Source organism: Prionailurus viverrinus, chromosome B2 (genome assembly GCF_022837055.1).
Source record: "Prionailurus viverrinus isolate Anna chromosome B2, UM_Priviv_1.0, whole genome shotgun sequence".
Taxonomy (NCBI): domain Eukaryota; kingdom Metazoa; phylum Chordata; class Mammalia; order Carnivora; family Felidae; genus Prionailurus; species Prionailurus viverrinus.
This window is the reverse complement of record NC_062565.1, coordinates 74,892,330-74,912,619: the sequence shown is the minus strand read 5'-3', so window position 1 is coordinate 74,912,619 and position 20,290 is coordinate 74,892,330. Positions and strand designations below refer to the sequence as shown.

General features: G+C 35.6%; 1 protein-coding gene across 11 annotated transcripts in view; it reads right to left on the bottom strand.

The window, feature by feature from the left end:
• The window catches only part of DOP1A (DOP1 leucine zipper like protein A), a 113,793-nt gene that overhangs the window by 48,676 nt on the left and 44,827 nt on the right, over positions 1-20,290 (bottom strand). For 10 of the 11 annotated variants that reach the window (XR_007152180.1, XR_007152177.1, XR_007152178.1 and 7 more), the window contains 9 exons: positions 18,352-18,541; positions 15,913-16,011; positions 9,681-9,780; positions 8,820-8,929; positions 7,814-7,922; positions 6,366-6,486; positions 4,658-4,777; positions 1,437-1,551; positions 527-760 (listed from right to left, as the gene is read on the bottom strand). Coding sequence is in view for 7 of the 11 variants with exons in the window: in XM_047858811.1 (XP_047714767.1) it covers positions 527-760; positions 1,437-1,551; positions 4,658-4,777; positions 6,366-6,486; positions 7,814-7,922; positions 8,820-8,929; positions 9,681-9,780; positions 15,913-16,011; positions 18,352-18,541 (1,198 nt within the window). In the remaining 4 variants the exon portion in view is untranslated. Of the gene's footprint in view, positions 1-526; positions 761-1,436; positions 1,552-4,657; positions 4,778-6,365; positions 6,487-7,813; positions 7,923-8,819; positions 8,930-9,680; positions 9,781-15,912; positions 16,012-18,351; positions 18,542-20,290 lie in introns of those variants that run through there. The other variant, XM_047858810.1, reaches the window with a different exon arrangement.

The following is a 20,290-nucleotide window of genomic DNA, read 5'->3' as shown; positions in this document are numbered from 1 at the left end:
AGGGTTAAAATGATTATTATCTATATTGGGCTAAATAAAATATAATTAAAATATTTTCACCTGTTTCTATTTTTTTTAATGTGGCTACTGGAAAATTAAAAATTACATATGCTACTTGCATTATACTTCCAGTGGAGAGCTGATAAAGACCGTTAAAATTGCCAAAAGCCTACAAGACTGTCTACTGCCACAACATTTAGGTCTAGAAAATATTCACTAATATTTAAAAAAAAATTTTTTTTTAATTTTATTTATTTTGAGAGACAGAGAGTGCAGAGGAGGGGCAGAGAGAGGAGGAGACAGAGAATACCAGGCAGGCTCCGTGTTGTTAGCACAGAGTCCGATGTAGGGCTCAAAGTCACGAATGATGTGATCATGACCTGAGCCGAAACCAAGCATTGGGCGCTTAACAGACTGAGCCACCCTGGTGCCCCATCATTCGCTAATATTTAAATGAGTATGTATAAACTATTCTGCTCTGAAGAAATGTAATTGGTCTAGTAACAAAAATAATAGCAAACATTACCTTTTTGTCTTCCCATTCTTTGACTGAGTTGTTCTGCCCACTTGAAAACTGCAACACACCTCCAGTGCTGGCAGACAAGAGTGGAGGTTGCACCTTGCTAAGGATCTTTGAGCAGAGCCTGAGTGAATCTGTGAGTTCAGACAAGTGTAATGTCTGGAGATGGCTTGTCAGGGCAGAAATCATCCTGAGGAGCAACTGGGGCAAGTGTTCAGTCTGGATTTCAATATAAGTCTCCTGAAGATGAAAGCAAAATGACAAAAATTTATATAATGTATAACCCTATTTATTTTTAATCTATACAACACAAATAATTTTACTCATCTGTAATATTATATAGGTATCATGCACTTAATTAATATGGTATGGTCATTTTATTACTGATTTACAAAATTTCTATTCCCAAATTCTCAATTTATGTACCTCAAGGTATATATTATAAAATCCCAGTTTTATCTAATTTACCAAAATAATAATACAAAAAATGTGAATGCAACCAGTTAAAGACAAAATAGGCTGAATGTCATACCTGACACAACACCCTCATACTTCTAGTAGGCTTCAAAATGAGAAAGCAAAGATTTGAGGAGAGAAAAGGAGAAAAGGTTTCCAACAGTCTTCAGTGAGCACAAATGCAGTATTAGACCACTATACACTAAACATTTAAGACTACAATAACAAGCAATTATGACGTATATTCCACATATCACATAAAACTTATATATGTATTATATATGTCTGAGGAAAAACATTTGGAAAAGTTTAAGAAAAAAAAAAAAAGATATGCCAAAAGGAAAAGTAATCAATTTAACTTTAAAGATGAAATTTATTTAAGGATGAGGTCTCCAACATGAAAATATCTGAACTATGTTATTACATTCCTCAATACTTTTTTTTACCAAGGTCGTCTTACCAAAGAAACTATATCCAACAAAAAATCCACCAGTAAGCAGAAATTGGTCAGCTGTAACTCAGATGACTCACTACTATCTCCAGGCCCAATCTGAAGTCTGGCATGCAGTGTCCTCCTAAAAGGACAAAATTCACTTTATCAAGTATACTATTAGGTGATATGAATATTCATATCATACATACCTCACTTTCTTTTTTAATGAGAGTCAACACTGGGGCATACACACAGTGATGTTCCTGTGAACATTCCTTTCCCAGAGGACACTACTGTACCTCTAAGCGAAAATTTTCCAAAGCAAGATTCCTCGGCTTACACTCTCCCTGGAACTCCCATCCTGCACTTCCAAGTGTTCTGGGTGGATCTTTTTTGGACTTCCCACTGCTCCCTCTACACATAATATCTCCTAGTTAAAGTGGATTATTTGTGATTTGATTTATAACCTCAGGGTCTCTTTATACCAACTTTTCTCCTGATGTGCCGTCCTCCCTCAACCCCAGTCTCCCAAATCCAGAATGCATCTATCCTTCAAGGTTTGAGATCAAATGTTACCTCCTCTAGGAAGTCTCTTCTGATCTAAGTTGTAAAGATCATTCCTCCAACATTCACTTTAAATATTAGTTCTATACGATCATACGTTGCCCTACACTCTAAAGACAAAGAATATGACAGAGTCCCTAACCAGCAAGAAATATAAGCATACAGACAAATAAGTGTAACAGTGTAGGATGAACTGATTCTGATGGGAGATTTGAAGGAGTCATGGAAGGCTTCGGAAAGGTGGGGTCACCTCTCTATAGGACCTCCCAGATGGGCTAGGGGGAAGAATATTTTCAAAGAAATAGCACAAGTGAAGGCTCAGCAGCATGAGTAAAGGCTCAGTCAATATGTGTTCAGGGAATAGTACAGATGGGTAAAGAAGGGTGGATGAGTGTGAATGAAGGTGGAAACTCAGGTCAGGGCTATGTAGCAAAAACACGTTCGTAATTCCTCAACACCCTACCACATTGTAATCTATGAAGGTATCTGTAACTTTAATACTAGAAATAATATGTCCGTGTTTTACTTGTTCCCGCTAGAAGGCCTTTGAAGACAGGGACTGTCTATATACCTAGGTGCTCATTATCTATTGAATAAGTAAGCAAACAATTTTCTAAATCATTAAAGGGATTAATGTTTTATATTTTTAAGACTTCTAAATCTGAGATCATATATCCTTACTTTTTAAAAAAATTTTAATTTTCTTTTTATATTTTTTAAAATTTACATCCAAATTAGTTAGCATATAGTGAAACAATGATTTCAGGAGTAGATTCCTTAATGCCCCTTACCCATTTAGCCCATCCCCCCTCCCACAACCCCTCTAGTAACCCTCAGTTTGTTCTCCATATTTATGAGTCTTTTCTGTTTTGTCCCCTTCTGTTTTTGTATTCTTTTTGTTTCCCTTCCCTTATTTTCATCTGTTTTGTCTCTTAAAGTCCTCATATGAGTGAAGTCATAGGATTTTTGTTTTTCTCTGACTAATTTCACTTAGCATAATACCCTCCAATTCCATCCACGTCATTGCAAATGACAAGATTTCATTCTTTTTGATTGCTGAGGAATACTCCATTGTATATATATACCACATCTTCTTTATCCATTCATCCATCGATGGACATTTGGGCTCTTTCCATACTTTGGCTATTGTTGATAGTGCTGCTGTAAACATAGGGGTGCATGTGTCCCTTCGAAACAGCACACCTGTACCTGTGGATAAATGCCTAGTAGTGCAATTGCCAGGTTGTAGGGTAGTTCTGTTTTTAGTTTTTTGAGGAACCTCCATACTGTTTTCTGGAGTGGCTACACCAGTTTGCATTCCCACCAGCAGTGCAAAAGAGATCCTCTTTCACTGCATCCTCACCAACATCTGTTGCCTGAGTTGTTAATATTAGCCATTCTTTTTTTTTTAATTTTTTTTTTTTAACGTTTATTTATTTTTGAGACAGAGAGAGACAAAGCATGAACAGGGGAAGGTCAGAGAGAGGGAGACACAGAATCTGAAACAGGCTCCAGGCTCTGAGCTGTCAGCACAGAGCCCGACGCGGGGCTCGAACTCACGGACTGCGAGATCATGACCTGAGACGAAGTCGGACGCTCAACCGACCGAGCCACCCAGGCGCCCCAATATTAGCCATTCTGACAGGTGTAAGGTGGTATCTCATGGTGGTTTTGATTTGTATTTCCCTGATGATGAGTGATGTTGAGTGATGTTGAGAATTTTTTCATTTTTCACGTGTCCTTGGAGAAGTGTCTATTCATGTCTTTTGCCTATTTCTTCAGTGGATTATTTGTTTTTTGGGTGTTGAGTCTGGTAAGTTCTTTCTAGGTTTTGGATACTAACCCTTTATCTGATACGTCATTTGCAAATATCTTCTCCCATTCTGTTAAATTTTTTTTAAACATTTATTTATTTTTGAGAGACAGAGAAAAAACAGAGTGTGAGCCAGGGAGGGGCAGAGAGAGAGGAAGACACAGAATCCAAAGCAGGCTCCAGGCTCTCAGCTGTCAGCACAGAAGCTGATGCAGGGTTCGAACTCATGAACTGCGAGATCATGACCTTAGCTGAAGTTAGACGCTCAACCAACTGAGCCACCCAGACACCCTGCTTACTTTCTGACTATATGCTCCCAAGGCTTGAGGGGTTTATCCGGTTCTTAGAGGATCTGGTGTAGAATACAGAGATTCTACTCAGGTTCACCAGTATTTTAGGGTTTTCAATCTTTATGTCGTAAGAGGTAGAGGGTTTTTATCACTCACCAGTGACAATATGGGCTGGTTCTATGATTTTAAAAAAACACAAGAATGACCAAGGAAGTTTTTGTTATTAAAAATGGGAACGATTTTGGTGAAGTGTGCTAAATCAGAAGCTACAAATTTGGCATTTTCTCTACAACAAAGAAAAATTGGATTACTACAGATTGAAGAGGGAAAATCTTTCATCTATGCTGGTGACTAAATAACTCGTTTTCTGAACTCCTGTTCAATTCTAAGCTTATATGATCAGGGATTCTATATTCTAGAGTGACATGACATAGTCAGATTATGGCTACTAAATAATTAATAGTTGTCAGAAGTAGTAAAATATATAAAAGAATATTCTTTTCATTAGACTCAGGAAGTTAAAAAAAAAAGTTTGGCTTTGGATGCTATTAAAATAAAATGAATGAAACAGTTTTACATACCTACAACATTCTTCAAACCAACGTGCAACGTAATCCCACATATAGTAAGGCTCAAAGGAATTAAAGAGAAGGTTGGCAGTTTTAATCAGCTCTGCTGTTTTCTTATTTTCCCTTAATTTACTAAAAAGGAAAAAGAAACAAACCAAAACTAAGAATTGTTAACATTTATTTTTTCAAAATTATATTTGAGTGCAAATGTTACTTACATATTCCCAGGTAGTTGCTAGAATACTTGCTAGCGAGAAAACTGCAACAAATCATTTTTATCTATTGCCACTCTATGACTTTATGTGTATTTTCCAAATTCAGGTTATCATAACTCAAATGTATGATCATGATCAGAAATCAGCCTTCCATGAGAAAAAAACAGCTCTGCTTCAGCAAAAGAACACCAAGTTATTTTTGAATTTTGAATGCCTGTTAACCTGGCATTACATTCTTTTGTTTCCCCGGCACATGTAAGCCAAGTAGTGATTTGATTTTGACAGCCTTGATTTTGAAAGAATTTTGTCTGCTTTCCTGTGCTATTCAGAATTTGCTTAAGAAAGGTTAAGTTTATTTTGGTGAGTTTCAATCAAATTATTGTTCTTAGCTGAAAAACAACAAAATAATACTGTAAATTGCCATTATTACTGAAACTCCATCAGGAATAATACCTTATTTCTAGTGGGAGCCCTCTGGCCTATTAACAACCCACCTACCTACTATCTCCTGCTACCCCTCCTAATAATGAAAACAGTTGTTTTTATATATATTGTGGTACTATCAATACAGCTAGCATGTCATAGCACAAATGACTAACTGAATATTCGATGGGGCAATATAAATTATCAGGCAGAGTACAGAATGAAATCGAGTATCAGGATAGTCAATATTAACTTCTCAAATAAAGATTCCACGGATACTTAATAGAAATCAAAAACTGTGTTAAAATGTTAAAATTTTAACTGCATTAAAATATACAAAACTGTGTTTTAGGAAAGCCCACGTTATATCCAAAGCTTCACCAAGGAGAGACAAATGGAACGCAGATTACGTAAAAGAAACTGTAGTCTTGTGACTTTGTCATGTTAGATGAGACTGGAAAACACGTAAGCTGCTAAAAGTAGACAAAAAATGAAAAAGTAAGACCTTGTTGACATGAATGAATCTACCACTGACTTAGAGAAGAGGATATACTAATATTACAGGACTTGTCCCAGGCATTAAAAAAAAAAAAAAAAAAAGATATATATAAAACTGAAAGAAGAAATAATGATAACTTGAAAAGAAATTGTTTAAGGAGCACTTGGTGCCCTTTGATTCGTTTAACTCTACATTTAAGTCTTTTTCTGAATTATGATTTGGTCTCCTGAGAGTGTCGAGTAACCAAGAGGCACAACCCCATGCAAACCACCAGGCCTAGTTCGCAAGAAGGTACAACTTCCATTATTAACTGACATGTGGCAATTAATCTCTCGTGAGTTTGAACAGTGTGAATAAATTCCCTGAAATCTGTATCTTCACATTAACTGGTTAGAACCAACCCTGGTGCTGGTTCTACTATATAGTCAGGCTGTAAATGCCTAAAAAATCAGTGCAGTTAGTAATGAGAGTTCATATTACCAAAATATGGTAATATTTTAAATCAAATTTATCATTCAGAACACAAATTTCATATGATGAATGAGGACATCTTCATATCATGCTTAATTTTTTGGTAATCCACCTGCTTAACTGAGCATGATCCTTGCTGAAGGGTGGTTCCATCTGAAGATCCAATTCTGCTTTGCATTGGGAATATAATGTTCTAAATACTTCAATTAGGACATCTTCCAGAATTACAGGTCCTAAAATTAATATACATATTAAAGACAATAATTAATGAGCACTGACAAATCATGATTATTTATAAATTAGCCTGATCAAACGATACTTTAAAACAAGTATTTGAAAAATATTTTTCTGGATGCTAAACTGAGCTTCACATTTTGATCCGAATAAATGGTTATTTAACTACAGGTTGACATAAAAATTACAGAACAAAGGAAGTGTGTTTGACAGTTAACAGCAATAACCTTGGGAAGTTATTTAATGTCTTTGAGTTTTAATGTCCTCATCTAGAATGAGGATAATAATACCAGACTTACAGGGCTGTTACAAGGGTTAGGAAAAAATATTTACAAGGTGGGTAGCGTAGTTCCCAGAATATAATGAGGATTCAAGAAATACTATCTATATTACTACTATTGTTTTTTTAAATGATACAAAAACCCACAAAGCCAAACTTTGCTACAATAGATGCTCATCTCTTTAAAAAAATTTTGAAGAGCTTCATTTATTATTATACAATAGCTAAAACACATTCTCAAAGCCACTGATACAACTCAAGTTATTTTTATATTTAAAATTTTTCATTTTTAAGAGTTGGTGAGAAGACATATATATTTGCTACTTTTGCGTTTCTTTTTGTTTTATTTTTTATACCTAAGAAGGAGAGATGGAGACAGAGACAGAGAGTGAGCAGAGGAGGGTCAGAAATATGAAGACAGAATCTGAAGCAGGCTCCAGGCTCTGAGCTGTCAGCACAAAGCCTGACATAGGGCTCTAATTCACAAGCTGTGAGATCATGACCTGAGCTGAAGTTGGACACTTAACCAACTGAGCAACCCAGGAACCCTTACTTTTGGTTTTTCTTAATTTCTGTCTCAGGTGCCATAACTAACTTCCCAATAAATCTACTATAAAAGAAATACACAATGAAGAAAGGGAAAACACACAAAACAAAGGGGATGTAGGGAATCAAGCTGAGGGATAGAACCCAAATATTTTTGCTCAAGTCCTTGAGTTTTGTGAACTAGGACAGTCATGAGAGATCACAAATGTTTCAGTAACTTAATCAGGATTAGGAAGAGCTCAGACATTATCTTTAAAATGACTTATCTACTACATATATAGTATAGGGTAAAATATGAGAACATATGTGTTGGATGTATACATACGTATCTTCTTAATGTTCTGGAGTAAATTTTAGGTAAGAAATTGTTGAGGACCTGTATTTGAAGTCCACCTCAAAATATAGCAATTTTTCTACATAATGACTTTTATCTTATTTTTATTATGAGACAGTACAAAACAACCACATGTGATCTTATGTCCTATGACAATATACATTACCTAGCTCAGGTTTGTCAAGTAAACTGATTAAAATACGAAAAGGTTTTAGATCCTGCATTAAAGTGCTCTCTTCTCCAAATCCATTCACTTGTAAGATGCCCACCATTGCCTTTAAAAAAGAAAAAGTACATTACTCATTTAAATAAACAGATTCAAAGACTTTTTTCTTAAGAAAAAAATTTAAATAGGACCATATGTAATGGAGATTTACATCTATTGCTTTTCTGAAACTCTTTCACTGAAGTTAGCTTTTTTCCTCTGCTAAGGGGGAAAAAAAGGTTTTATTCATCCATCTTGAGAGAAAAAAAGAGTGCTTACATTTGCTCTAGAAAAAAAGTGGAAAAGTTAAAGAAAATCTAGAAAAATAAATTCATGGTTATTTGAATTTTTGCCTAAAAGAAAAAAGTGTTTCTATTTAACATCATCATCGATGCTCCAAACTATGGCACAGTATCATGACAGCATCTGCTATTATACAATTGTCTTCCCATTGGTAGTTCAAAACTATATTCTTATAACTTCACTCATTTAAAAATGCTTCAGATACCAACAAATCTCTTTGAGTTACCTTGAATATAAAGTAAAAATAATATAAAAGTATGGCTCATTTTAACTTTTCCATTACAATAGCAGTTTTACCACATTTAGATTCCTCATGCAACCCAAATTTTCCCAAGGCTTCAGAGGATACAACAGAGGTCCTAGCCCATTTTTGGAAGAGCTCCAATTCACAGGGCAGACAGGTAAGAAGCTGTAACTATGTATTAATAAAGTTATGAGAACAAATTAAGCAATCTCTGGACTGACACAGAAATGAGTCTATCTTAAGATTACTTACTCATTGTATTGTAATCATTTGCTTGTTATAATCATTCTTAGGAAGTTTGTGAGTCTTGTCTCCACCCTTCAGTGTTGAATTAATTCAATTAAGGCAGGACCTTGTCTTACACTTGTTAACTCTAGTGATCAGGGAGTAACCAAAAAATAAAATGAAAGCATTCATTACCTGGACCAACAATTCTTTTGAAAAGGTAGTGAAATAGTAAGTAGCATGTTCTTCAGGATTACTGTGTCTTGTGCTTCTGGGTCCTATGATAGCACCATTGTTATCAAAACCTCCATGGAAACAAATGGCAAAATAAATTATACTGGAATTCTCAAATCCGTTGTTCATTAAATACCAAAACACCAAATATCTCAAAAACAACACCAAACACTTACCAGTTAGTAGCCCAATCAATGTCAGCAAGAGAGATCATTTTAGATAGTTTAATAAAGGGAAACCAATTCAATACATAAGTGAGTATCATAGTATTCTTCCAGCATTATCCAATATTTTTCTTTTCAATCTAACAAATAGTGAAATAACTGAAGATTCAGAAAATCCAAGATAAGTTATATTTTATCTTTTCACTCTAAGCAGTAAGGAGTCGTGGACGGGCCAAACACTCAAAGTATGGAAAAACAAAGAACTTACTGCTTGAGTGTGAGACTGGTAAGGTACCATGTGTGGGTCAGCAGTAATAGTTCTGATTCCTTTGATGACTTCAAAGTTTTGGAAATTATGTTATTATTTTGATTATTTATTTATCCTTCTTTGTCTACATACTCACAGTATAACAGCCTCAATTTATAGGAGGAAAAAAATCTTGTCAAAGGAAACAGGAATGGGTTAAAATAGCCTCTAATGTTAAGAAGATTTTGAAATTTCTTCATATAATACACAATCCTACTTACATTTTTATTGCCTATTTAAGCAAACTATTAATTTCTTCATTTAGGACACACATGAAACTTGATAATACTTATGTATGGCAAATTTCCCCGTATCTTTCCCAAGCTAAGACCATACACATCAAACACCTACCAAGAAGCCATGCATAAAGTCTTCGGTTCAGGGACATATCCCTCCTCAGTACTACATGAAGAGCTGCTGACAAGATCCTGATCATATCTGGTCGAGTGGCCTGAAAAAGTTAAAGATATAGTTGTATTTCATCACATACAAAAACACATTCTTTTTTTCCTCTTTAAAAAACATACCACCTTGCAATACGCTCAGAACTTTAGGGCTTATGAGGTAGTTTCATAGAAGACTCATCTGACTCTTCAAACACAGGAATGATTATTGCCATTTTACAGATTAGGGAACAATAAGAAAAGGTAACGCAGCTGTTTAGTTGCATACGTGAAACTATACCTCAATTATTTTAATCTCCATTTTAAAATTCATTATCCTATCCAGAATTAGCAAGCTCTGACACAAAACAAAAAATGGAGTAAGATGGAACCGACTCAAGAAAATCATGTCTTTAGTCTTTTACATTCACAGCTGTGCCAGCTGGTGGTAATTACTTTAGATGTTCATGATCTTCATCAATTTCAAGCCTTTCATTTCCTGATCTCTTAAAAATTTTTATCTTGTAGTATTTCAAACATACAGAAAAATATAAAAAACAATATAATGAATGCTTTTTGTGCCCATATCCAGTTTTAACAAATTTTTTTCATGTTACTCAAGATCTTCTAAAGAGAAAATATTTTTTCTTTGCATCCTTCCTAATAGCCTTAATTAGATATTTAAAAAATATACTAAAGAAGATCTGGTTTTCACTAAAAGAGGTGAAGTTAAAAGATAACAGGAAGGCAGCTAGTTAAATTGCTATTAATTTTAAGACTATTTCTAGATAATCACTTTAAAAGAGAATCTTGGACCCTGAGCATTAGAAGGTAACGTGGAAATCAATTAGTCTAACAATCACTCTAGAATAAAAAGGGCCTAAGTACTTAGCCAAATTCAAATGTCTGGTTATTGCCTCACCTAGATAGAGAATGGACTTTACAAAAAAATTAACTTTATTTTTGAGAACTGACTTCTTTATCATAGACTTGTCAACTTTTTACTACGCCATGCTTCTTGACAGTATTAAGCAGCTTACATGTTTTAAAGGAATCTTCGAGAAATAACTGAGATGTTACAGAACACAGATCATCAATAGCCAAAAAATTATGGTCACTCATCTGAACACAGAGGTCTTTATTAATCTAAGCAATTCGCAAAGTGTGGTCCCTGAACTCCTGAGGATCTCTAAGACTCTTTCAGGGGGTCCACGAGGTAAAAACTATATTCATGACAATTCCAAAATGTTATCTGCCTTTTTTGATGTGTGGGCATTTGCTCTGATTATGCAATACTGAGTAAAACTGCCAGCATCTTAGCATGAAAAGAAGCAGTACAGCAGTGGCATCTACCGTACTTGTGGTCATGGTATTCTTTACTGCCATATACTTCTAGTAAAATTAAAAACAAAGGAAAAAAAAGCCAGTTTCACTCAAGAACGTTGTTGATGAAGCAGAAGTTTGTTTTATTAAATATTAGTCCCTGAACACACGTCTTTTAACACATGTCCTGTGTAATGAAATGGGGAGTATACACAAAACACTTCTGACATATACTGAAGTATATATGATGGATGTCTAGGGGCACATGGGTGGCTCAGTCGGTTGAGTGTCTGACTTCGGTTCAGGTCATGATCTCGTGGTCCCTGAGTTTGAGCCCCTTGTCAGGCTCTGTGCTGACAGCTCGGTGCCTGGAGCCTGCTTCAGATTTTGTGTCTCCCTCTCTGTCCCTCCCCCACTCACGCTCTGTCTCTCTCTCAAAAAAAAACAAAATATGATGGATGTCTTGAGGAAAAACACTTGTGTGACTGTTTGCATTGTGAGCTGTACTATCGGCTTTTTTTTTTTTCATCAAATACCACTTTTGCCTGAAAGAGTGATTGATACAAACTATGATTACCAGCTTGAACACGTGGCACATATTTTCTCAAAAATAAAGTGTCACTGCAACAAAACAATTCATATTCATCATTACAAATAATAAATTTAGAGCTTCTAAGAGAAAATATGAATTTTTAAGATTTTTTATTTTATTTTCTTAGAGAGAGAGGACAGGAGCAGGGGAGTAACAGGAGAAAGAGAGAATCTTAAGTAGGCTCCACTCCCAGCACAGAACCCAAAATAGGGCTTGATTTCACGACCATGAAATCATGACCTGAGCTGAAATCAAGAGGTGGATGCTTAACTGACTCAGCCACCCAGGCACCCTAAAGATTTTATTTTTTAGTAGTCTCTATACCCAACTTGGTGCTCAAACTTAATTCCTGCCTCCCCCACCCCACCCTGCCCCGCCACTGAGGTCAAGACTCACATGCTCGACTGACTGATCCCACCAGGCACCCCGATAAAATCTGTTATTTGGCTTGAAACTGTATGTACTGAATTAAATTAAATTGGCTTGAAAGCTTCCCAATACTTAAAAAAATTTACTGATGAGATCAGTGGGAATAGTAAGAAATGTGATAGTTGTTACTGTGTTAACCTTTGAAAGATCTGCCTAATTCGGCAACTAACATTTTCCAAATAACCAACCATGATGTTACAAAAGCATATTTGGGTAAAACATCCATTCAAGGGTAAGAAAGACCAGCAGGTTTTCATGAAACAGAACATGAAAAGTTTATTGATATGGTTTCAGATTCCATACCGCAACTAATTTTTTAAAAACTGCAGCTTATTGAAAGATGCTTGGGTGGCTCTGTTGATTAAGCATCTGAAACTTGATTTCAGCTCAGGTCATGATCTCTCATGGTTTCATGGGTTCAAGTCCCATGTTGGGCCCCACACTGACAGCACAGAGCCTCCTTGGGATTTTCTCTACCTCTCCCACTCATGTGTAGGTGCTCGCTCTCTCTCAAAATATATAAACATTTTAAAAAACCACTACTTATTGAGTTATGGTGTTGTATCAAAGAAGAATATGCTGTTTTAACAACAACAAAAAGACTGCTGAAACACTCCTCTCTATTCCAATTATGTATCAGTGTGAGATCAGATTTTTTTCATATACTTCAAATGAAAGAAAAAAATCACAACAAATTGGATGCAAAAGCAGATATGAGCATTTTGTTTCATACTAGAGCACACATTAAAGAAATCTGTGGAAAATTTCTACTGTATTCACTAATTATTTCAATGTGTTGGAAGAGCTACTTTCATAAAATGTTATCTATACTAACATGATAACTCTGTTACTGTTAGCTTTTAAGTAAATTAGTAAATATTTAAAAATATGTCAGTTTTTTTTTTTTTAATTTTTTTTTTCAACGTTTATTTATTTTTGGGACAGAGAGAGACAGAGCATGAATGGGGGAGGGGCAGAGAGAGAGGGAGACACAGAATTGGAAACAGGCTCCAGGCTCTGAGCCATCAGCCCAGAGCCTGACGCGGGGCTCGAACTCACAGACCGCAAGATCGTGACCTGGCTGAAGTCGGACGCTTAACCGACTGCGCCACCCAGGCGCCCCAAAATCTGTCAGTTTTAATTTCTAGTATGATATAGATAAATCTAACCTCCATAAACAAAAGATTTTTTTTTTAGGATCCTCAATATTTTTAGAGAGTAAAACAGGGTCCTAAAACCAAAGCATTTGAGAATTGCTGATCTAACATCAGATATGAAGATTACAGATACTGCTACAAAATCTTGAAAAGTACTAATGTCTCCCAATCTTATTTTTTATTTTTTTTTAATTTTTTTTCAACGTTTATTTATTTTTGGGACAGAGAGAGACAGAGCATGAACAGGGGAGGGGCAGAGAGAGAGAGGGAGACACAGAATCGGAAACAGGCTCCAGGCTCTGAGCCATCAGCCCAGAGCCTGACGCGGGGCTCAAACTCACGGAGCGCGAGATCGTGACCTGGCTGAAGTCGGACGCTTAACCGACTGCGCCACCCAGGCGCCCCTCCCAATCTTATTTTGAGAAAAAAAACTATTCTTAAGAAAGAAGTCACTACTTTTTCTTCTTCTTCTTTTTTTTTTTTTAATTTATTTATTTGAAAGAGAGAAAGCATGCATATGTGCAGGGCTGGAGGCAGGGAGACAGAGGAGAGAGAGAGAGAGAGAGAGAGAGAGAGAGAGAGAGAGACAGAATCCCAGGCGGGCTCTGCACTGACAGCACAGAGCTGGATATGGGGCTCGATCTCAGGAACTGTGAGATCATGACTGGAGCTCAAACCAAGAGTTGGACACTCAACCAACTGAGCCACCGAAGCGCCCTGGAAGTCACTTCTTGCTTACTGTTGACATCACCACATATTTCTAATATGGAAAACAATTCTCGCTTAAAGGTATAAATGTTAGAGATTAGGGTCAACTTTCCATGAAATAAGTAAAAAGAGTCTAATAACCTGTCAACTGCTGAAGCTCTTAACAGTAATCACTTATGGGACAAGGTAATAAAGGCTCTGTTAAGTTATAATTACAATCAGTATTTGCTTAAAATTATATGCAAGATATGGAAAGAGGAAAATGGAGAACAAAGATGACAACTTCACCCATACTCTCAGATAATCTAAAAACGTGGTATGGTAATAGGTGGAAAATATTGGCTCTGGGTAGGGTACATACTTAAAAAAAACTTTAAACGTAGCTATTGTTTTTATAATACAAATTATAGAAGGGAAGGCTTGAGAAAATCTTCTTGGCTAGGAGGGATACAGAGGTGGTAGAGTAAGAAAGTACTGAAGGAAACTCAGCTAAACAAAAGGTTGAGAAACATTGGTCTAATGAGATTACAAATTAAGTTCTTCCCAGTTTAAGTCTACCATGACTTAATCCCTCACATTTTATTGAGTCACCTATCGTACACTGAAGGAGTAAAAAATGTTGAATGCCTGGAAGGGAAGAAAGACGGGGAAGGTTTAAGAGTAAAGGTCAATACATTTTTTTTTCAATAAAGATCCAGATAATAGACATTTTAAGCTTTTGAGCCATATACGTTATTTTAGCATATTCAAATCAAACTCATTATTACCTTGTGAGCTGTATGCCCACCCCTATACTGGTAAGTTCAGACTACACTGATGTCCCAGCAGGTGTTTCTGTGAAAAGTCAGAGACAGAATAAAGGCTTCTGGTTTAAGGACGGAACATTTAAAAAAATTGAAACTGAGTATAGTTTGTCTCCCAATTAGGGGCAATATAGGCAATGAAGTATAAAATTCTCCAATTATTAACAACTCAATTTCAAACTGAATAAAGTAATAAAGAAAAAGCTGAGTATGATAAATCATAATGAAAATCCACCAGTTTATCTACTAACCACAGCTCTGACAAAACTCCCAAACAATAGTCTTTTCTGCTAATGACTTTTTAGAAATAAAGTTTTCCAAGGTAGAAATTCTTCATATCTTATTACTTTTGTTGTATCATTCTGAATGTTCACATATTGGTGCTCATAACTTTTCAAAGTTTAGAGCTCCAAAGAATTTAGACCATTTCTTTAAAAATGAGAACATTGATTCAATTAAGTTCTACCAGTGAAACACTTCACTCATGATTTGTTAACTGCTCTCATTTGTAATAAAAGTACTAGAGAATGTCACAGTGACTGAATATTTGGCTTTCCAACAGCCAACACTGCTAACGTTCTAACATACATCATCAAATCACCAAACCAAGAAAAGGTAACCTTATGACAGAGATAACAGCTAGGTGAACCTAGGTCTCAGAGACCTGCCTCACTCAGAGTTAGCAATGATTATCTTTTGTTTTTCATAGGTTACAACTTTTTTAAAAGGTATGAAATTTTAAAATTTCAATTTCTAGGGGCGCCTGGGTGGCGCAGTCGGTTAAGCGTCCGACTTCAGCCAGGTCACGATCTCGCGGTCCGGGAGTTCGAGCCCCGCGTCAGGCTCTGGGCTGATGGCTCAGGGCCTGGAGCCTGTTTCCGATTCTGTGTCTCCCTCTCTCTCTGCCCCTCCCCCGTTCATGCTCTGTCTCTCTCTGTCCCAAAAATGAATAAACGTTGAAAAAAAAAAAAAATTTCAATTTCCATGTTCTTACCCAAATCAATAAACCCTTTTTTCCCCCAAATTCCCAAAAATTCCACTCCTTGAAAAAGGAATTTGCTTTTTATGTATTATACTTACAAATTTATAAAAGAATTCAACCTAAATTCTACTAAAAAAATAACTACATGAGGAATCTAGGATTTTCCAAAGAATTCCTTATGTTAATATCATTATTAATGTTGTTACCTGACTCATGTGGAAGGGAAAACAGAAGAGTATGAGGTCCAGTGTGCTTCTCTGTACAAGTACACTTGAGTCCTGCACGGAAGTACTTACTGCTTCTACCTGAAATAAAAGAGCCTTTAACATCTCTTGTCTGTTACATTGGGAAATATTTACTGTGCAAATGGAATGGTTCATTTTTTCCAATAACTAAAAGTTTGCTTCTCAGTTTCTTATCACTAATTAAATGTATTTATATTATTTTGAATAAATAGGTAAATATGAGGGCTTAAAAAAAAAATTAAGGCACACAAAAGAGTATACAGCAAAAAGTTCTCTCCCATATCTATCTCCCAACCGATTTCTTTTCTACAATGCAACCAGTATTATTGGTGACTATTTTCTGAAATGTAAGTAAATAAAAACACACATGCATATATCCCAAACTTTGCTTTTCTCTTTTAACAATATATTTTGGAGATCTTTTCTTAACACTACATAAAGAGCTTCATTATTTTTTCATGGTCAAAGAGATACTCTATTTCATAGATGAATCCTAATTTTTTAATAGGCTCCTAACAATAGACACTAGTACTATTGGTAAATATTTACTACTGTAAATAATGCTGCAATATATAATATACAGATGTACATTATAGGATAAATCCCTTAAAGTAGAATCTCTGGGTCTTGGGGATATGCATTTGCAACATGAATAGAATGCTTCCCATTAAGGTTATGTATATTTATATTCTCACCAGCTATGTGTGACAATTTCTGTTTTTTCATGTTTACTCATGCCTTTTTTTTTTTTTTAATTTTTGCCAATCTGATGTATGACAATTGGTATCCTGGTATAAATTTTTATTTCTATTTTAAGTAATAGAGCATCTTTTCATATGTTTATTTGTATTTCTATTAGGTAAATTATCTGTTCAAATCCATTTTTCCACTTGATTGTTAACAGTTGCTTATTTATTTATAGTAGCTCCTTGAATAACAATGAAGTTAGTCCTTTGGCTGTGATATGTTACAAATAGTTTTTCAATTATGACACTTATTTTTTAAAGAAATAAAGTGACTTGTTTAAAATTTCCATTAACTCATTAAAAGGAAATGTTAACAATACATTTAAAAATCTGCATCAAAATGGTATAGTCATCTTATAAAATTCATTCATAAAAGAATTCAAACTACATTCTATTAAAAAAATAACTACATGAGGAATCTAGGAATTATATCTTAAGAAGGCTGTTATTTAAAAAAGTTAACATACCTTTACAATATGAACCACTTAGGAATCCTATTCCTAAATACTTTCCCAGGAAATAAAGACATATTTCTACACAAACAACTGCACGCAACTGTTTATAGCAGCTTTATTCATTACTGCCCAAACCAGAAACAAATGTTAACTGGTGAATGAATAAACAAACTGTGGTACATTCATACAATACAATACTACACAGCAATGTAAAGGAACTAACTACTGATATATACAAACACATGGATGAATCTCAAATGTTATACAAAGTGAAAGAAACCAGACTTAATGGCTGATATTGTATGATTCCATCTATGTAATGTTCTCGAAAAAGCACAACTATAGAAACAGAAACCAGACCAGTGTTTGCAAGGGCCTGGGAACACAGGGTAAGAGAAGTAACCACAAAGGGGCACAGAAGAACTTTGTGGGGTGATATAAATGTTCTTTATCTTGATTAGTGTATTGATTACCTGACTGGAGGCATTTGTCAAAATTCATACAACTGTACACACAAGATGTTATTTTCAGTGTATGTTTATTACAGTTTAATAAATGTAACCAAAATCTGCATAAAAATCTCAGTTATTTCATAATCAGATGGGAGAAAAGTATGGGATGGATAATCACAATTTTTAAAAAAACTTTTCAAAGTGCCTTTGAGGGTTTGTTGTTTACTCCTTGCTAGTTTTCAGAGATAGCACTACAGAGATAAAAGGTTTCCTTTTGTTCTTCATCTAGAAATTAAAAAGTTTAATCAATGTGATTTTTTTGGTACAATTTTTTACCATCTACTTTGGTACTAGAGATCTTCTTGCAAAATTCCCATACAGAATCTAAAACCCATCTTTCCCATAATGAAAGCTATGATTGAAGAGAAGGTTCGCTTGGGTATAATTAATGTGGCTATATTAACAGTGGTCTGATCAGTTAGCAAGATGGTAATAAGGACCATTTATTTGCTTGAATAACGGATGGAGATAACATATAACCTACAATTCTTTTTACATGAAAAGAAATTTTTGAAGATTTTAAAAAGAATAATTAGTGACTAATTTTGTCTTTAAGTTTCCTTGATGAAAATTGTAAGCGCCATGAAAATAGGAACTTTGTTTGTGGCACGATTCTCAATATCTGTCTGTAATAGTGTGCCTGGCTCTTGAGAAGTATGTTAAATGAGCAACCACATATAGACCTACCATTAGCTCAATATCACTGCCAATTATATAAAGTTGATCTTCCATGGAAAGCTTTCTGTTCAAATGGGCGAGAACGTATGTGATTCCTGGTAAACGCACAGCAGGACTGGTGAGAAGACTCCCCCAGAGGGCACTGTAGAACGCAGACTGGTCCACTGCAGCAGCAACCTTCTCCAGCAAAGTGTTTGTTCTGAGGTACAAAACAGAGTGGCTTAAGAAGAGAAGCATTTAGGGGGCACCTGGGTGGCTCAGCTGGTTAAGCATCGAACTCTTGACTTCGGCTCAGGTCATGATCTCATGGTTTGTGAGATCCAGTCCCATGCTGGGCTTTGCGCTGATAGTGCAGAGCTGCTTGGGATTCTTTCTCTCCCTCTCTCTCTCTCTGTTCCTCCCCAACTTGTGTTCTCTCCCTTTCTCCCAGAAATAAACATTAAAAAAAAGAGAGAAGCATTTAGTTTCACAATGTTAAAAATAAATTCTTCTTTTCTGGAATGTATGAAAGCATTCACAGTATAGTTTACATGCTGTGCCCTGGAGACAAATGTGATAGACTGGGAGAAGCACATACTTTAGAGGACTGGATTTAAGTCCTGGCTCCCCCATTTACTAGCTGTAAGTTGGAGAAATCAGTTAATCTTTCCTCAGTTTCCTGATCTGTAAAATGAAGACAATGACAACAAAAAGAACACCCCAAGTCCTATCTACATTAGTGGGTTGTTAAACACCATATACATTCATATTTATTTTTAATTTTATTTATGTTTGATTTTTATTTATTTTTAATTTAATTTTATTTCATTTTATATTATTTGAGAGAGAGAAAGAGAGAATCTTAAGCAAGCTCCATGCTTAGTAGAGAGCCTGACATGGTGCTCAATCCCATGACCCTGGGTGGGATCATGACCTGAGCCGAAATCAAGAGTCAGATGCTCAGACTGAGTCACGCAGGCATCCCAGACCACCATATACATTTTAGTTAACAGTAATCCTGTAGCAGAAAATATTTTCTCTTGGATTTCTATGAAATTCTTAAAGGACACTTTCCAAATGTTTCCTTTTCTTTGAAATCATATTATGCAACTCACAATAACTTTGAGAGTGTCTTGGGGATTCTAGCAGGAAAATGTAGCTACTCATATATCCTTGACCAAAGAACAGTACTCCTCTATCAGGGAAGGTCATCCCTTTCAACTAAGCACACAGCTTTGGGAGGGGCATACATGGAGTGGTGAGGGAAGAGGGAGACACCTGCTTAGCGAGCCAGGTCAGCTAAATCAACCCTGGCAATCAAATCAATGGGGTGACAGATATCACAGCCAGATCGCCCTCACATCTTATAATTTACAAAACTTTAATGAATTATACCTATAACAAAATCAAAGATATATTATTGCTTTATTAAGGACTGCATTCAAAAATTACTTATGATTAGTTTCAAATATAGAATAATGTAATACATAAAAACTTATTACACTGTAGTAGAGTCAGAATCAAAAGAATCTGATGATGCGTTCTACTGTCTACTTGCTCTGTGACTTAACCTAACACTGTACTCCCTTCTGGCCTTAATATATCTATAGATTAAAAGAACACATTTATCAATCCCTTTATTATACTTTGTGTTGAAAAGCTACTAAAACATAATGCTATGGTCTGAATGTCTCCTCAAAAGGTCATATTAAAACCCTATCCTCCCAAAATGATGGCATCAGGAGAAGTGGAGCCTTCGGGAGATGCGTAAGTCATGAGTTCTTATGAAAGAAATCCCACAGAACTCTGTAGCCCCTTCCACTATGTGAGGACACCAGCTACGAACCAGGGAGAGGGCCCTCACCAGAATATGACCATGCCGGTACTCAGATAATGACTTCTAGTCTTTAGAACTCGGACAAATAAATTTGCTGTTCATTAGCTACCCAATCTGTGGAATTTTGTTACA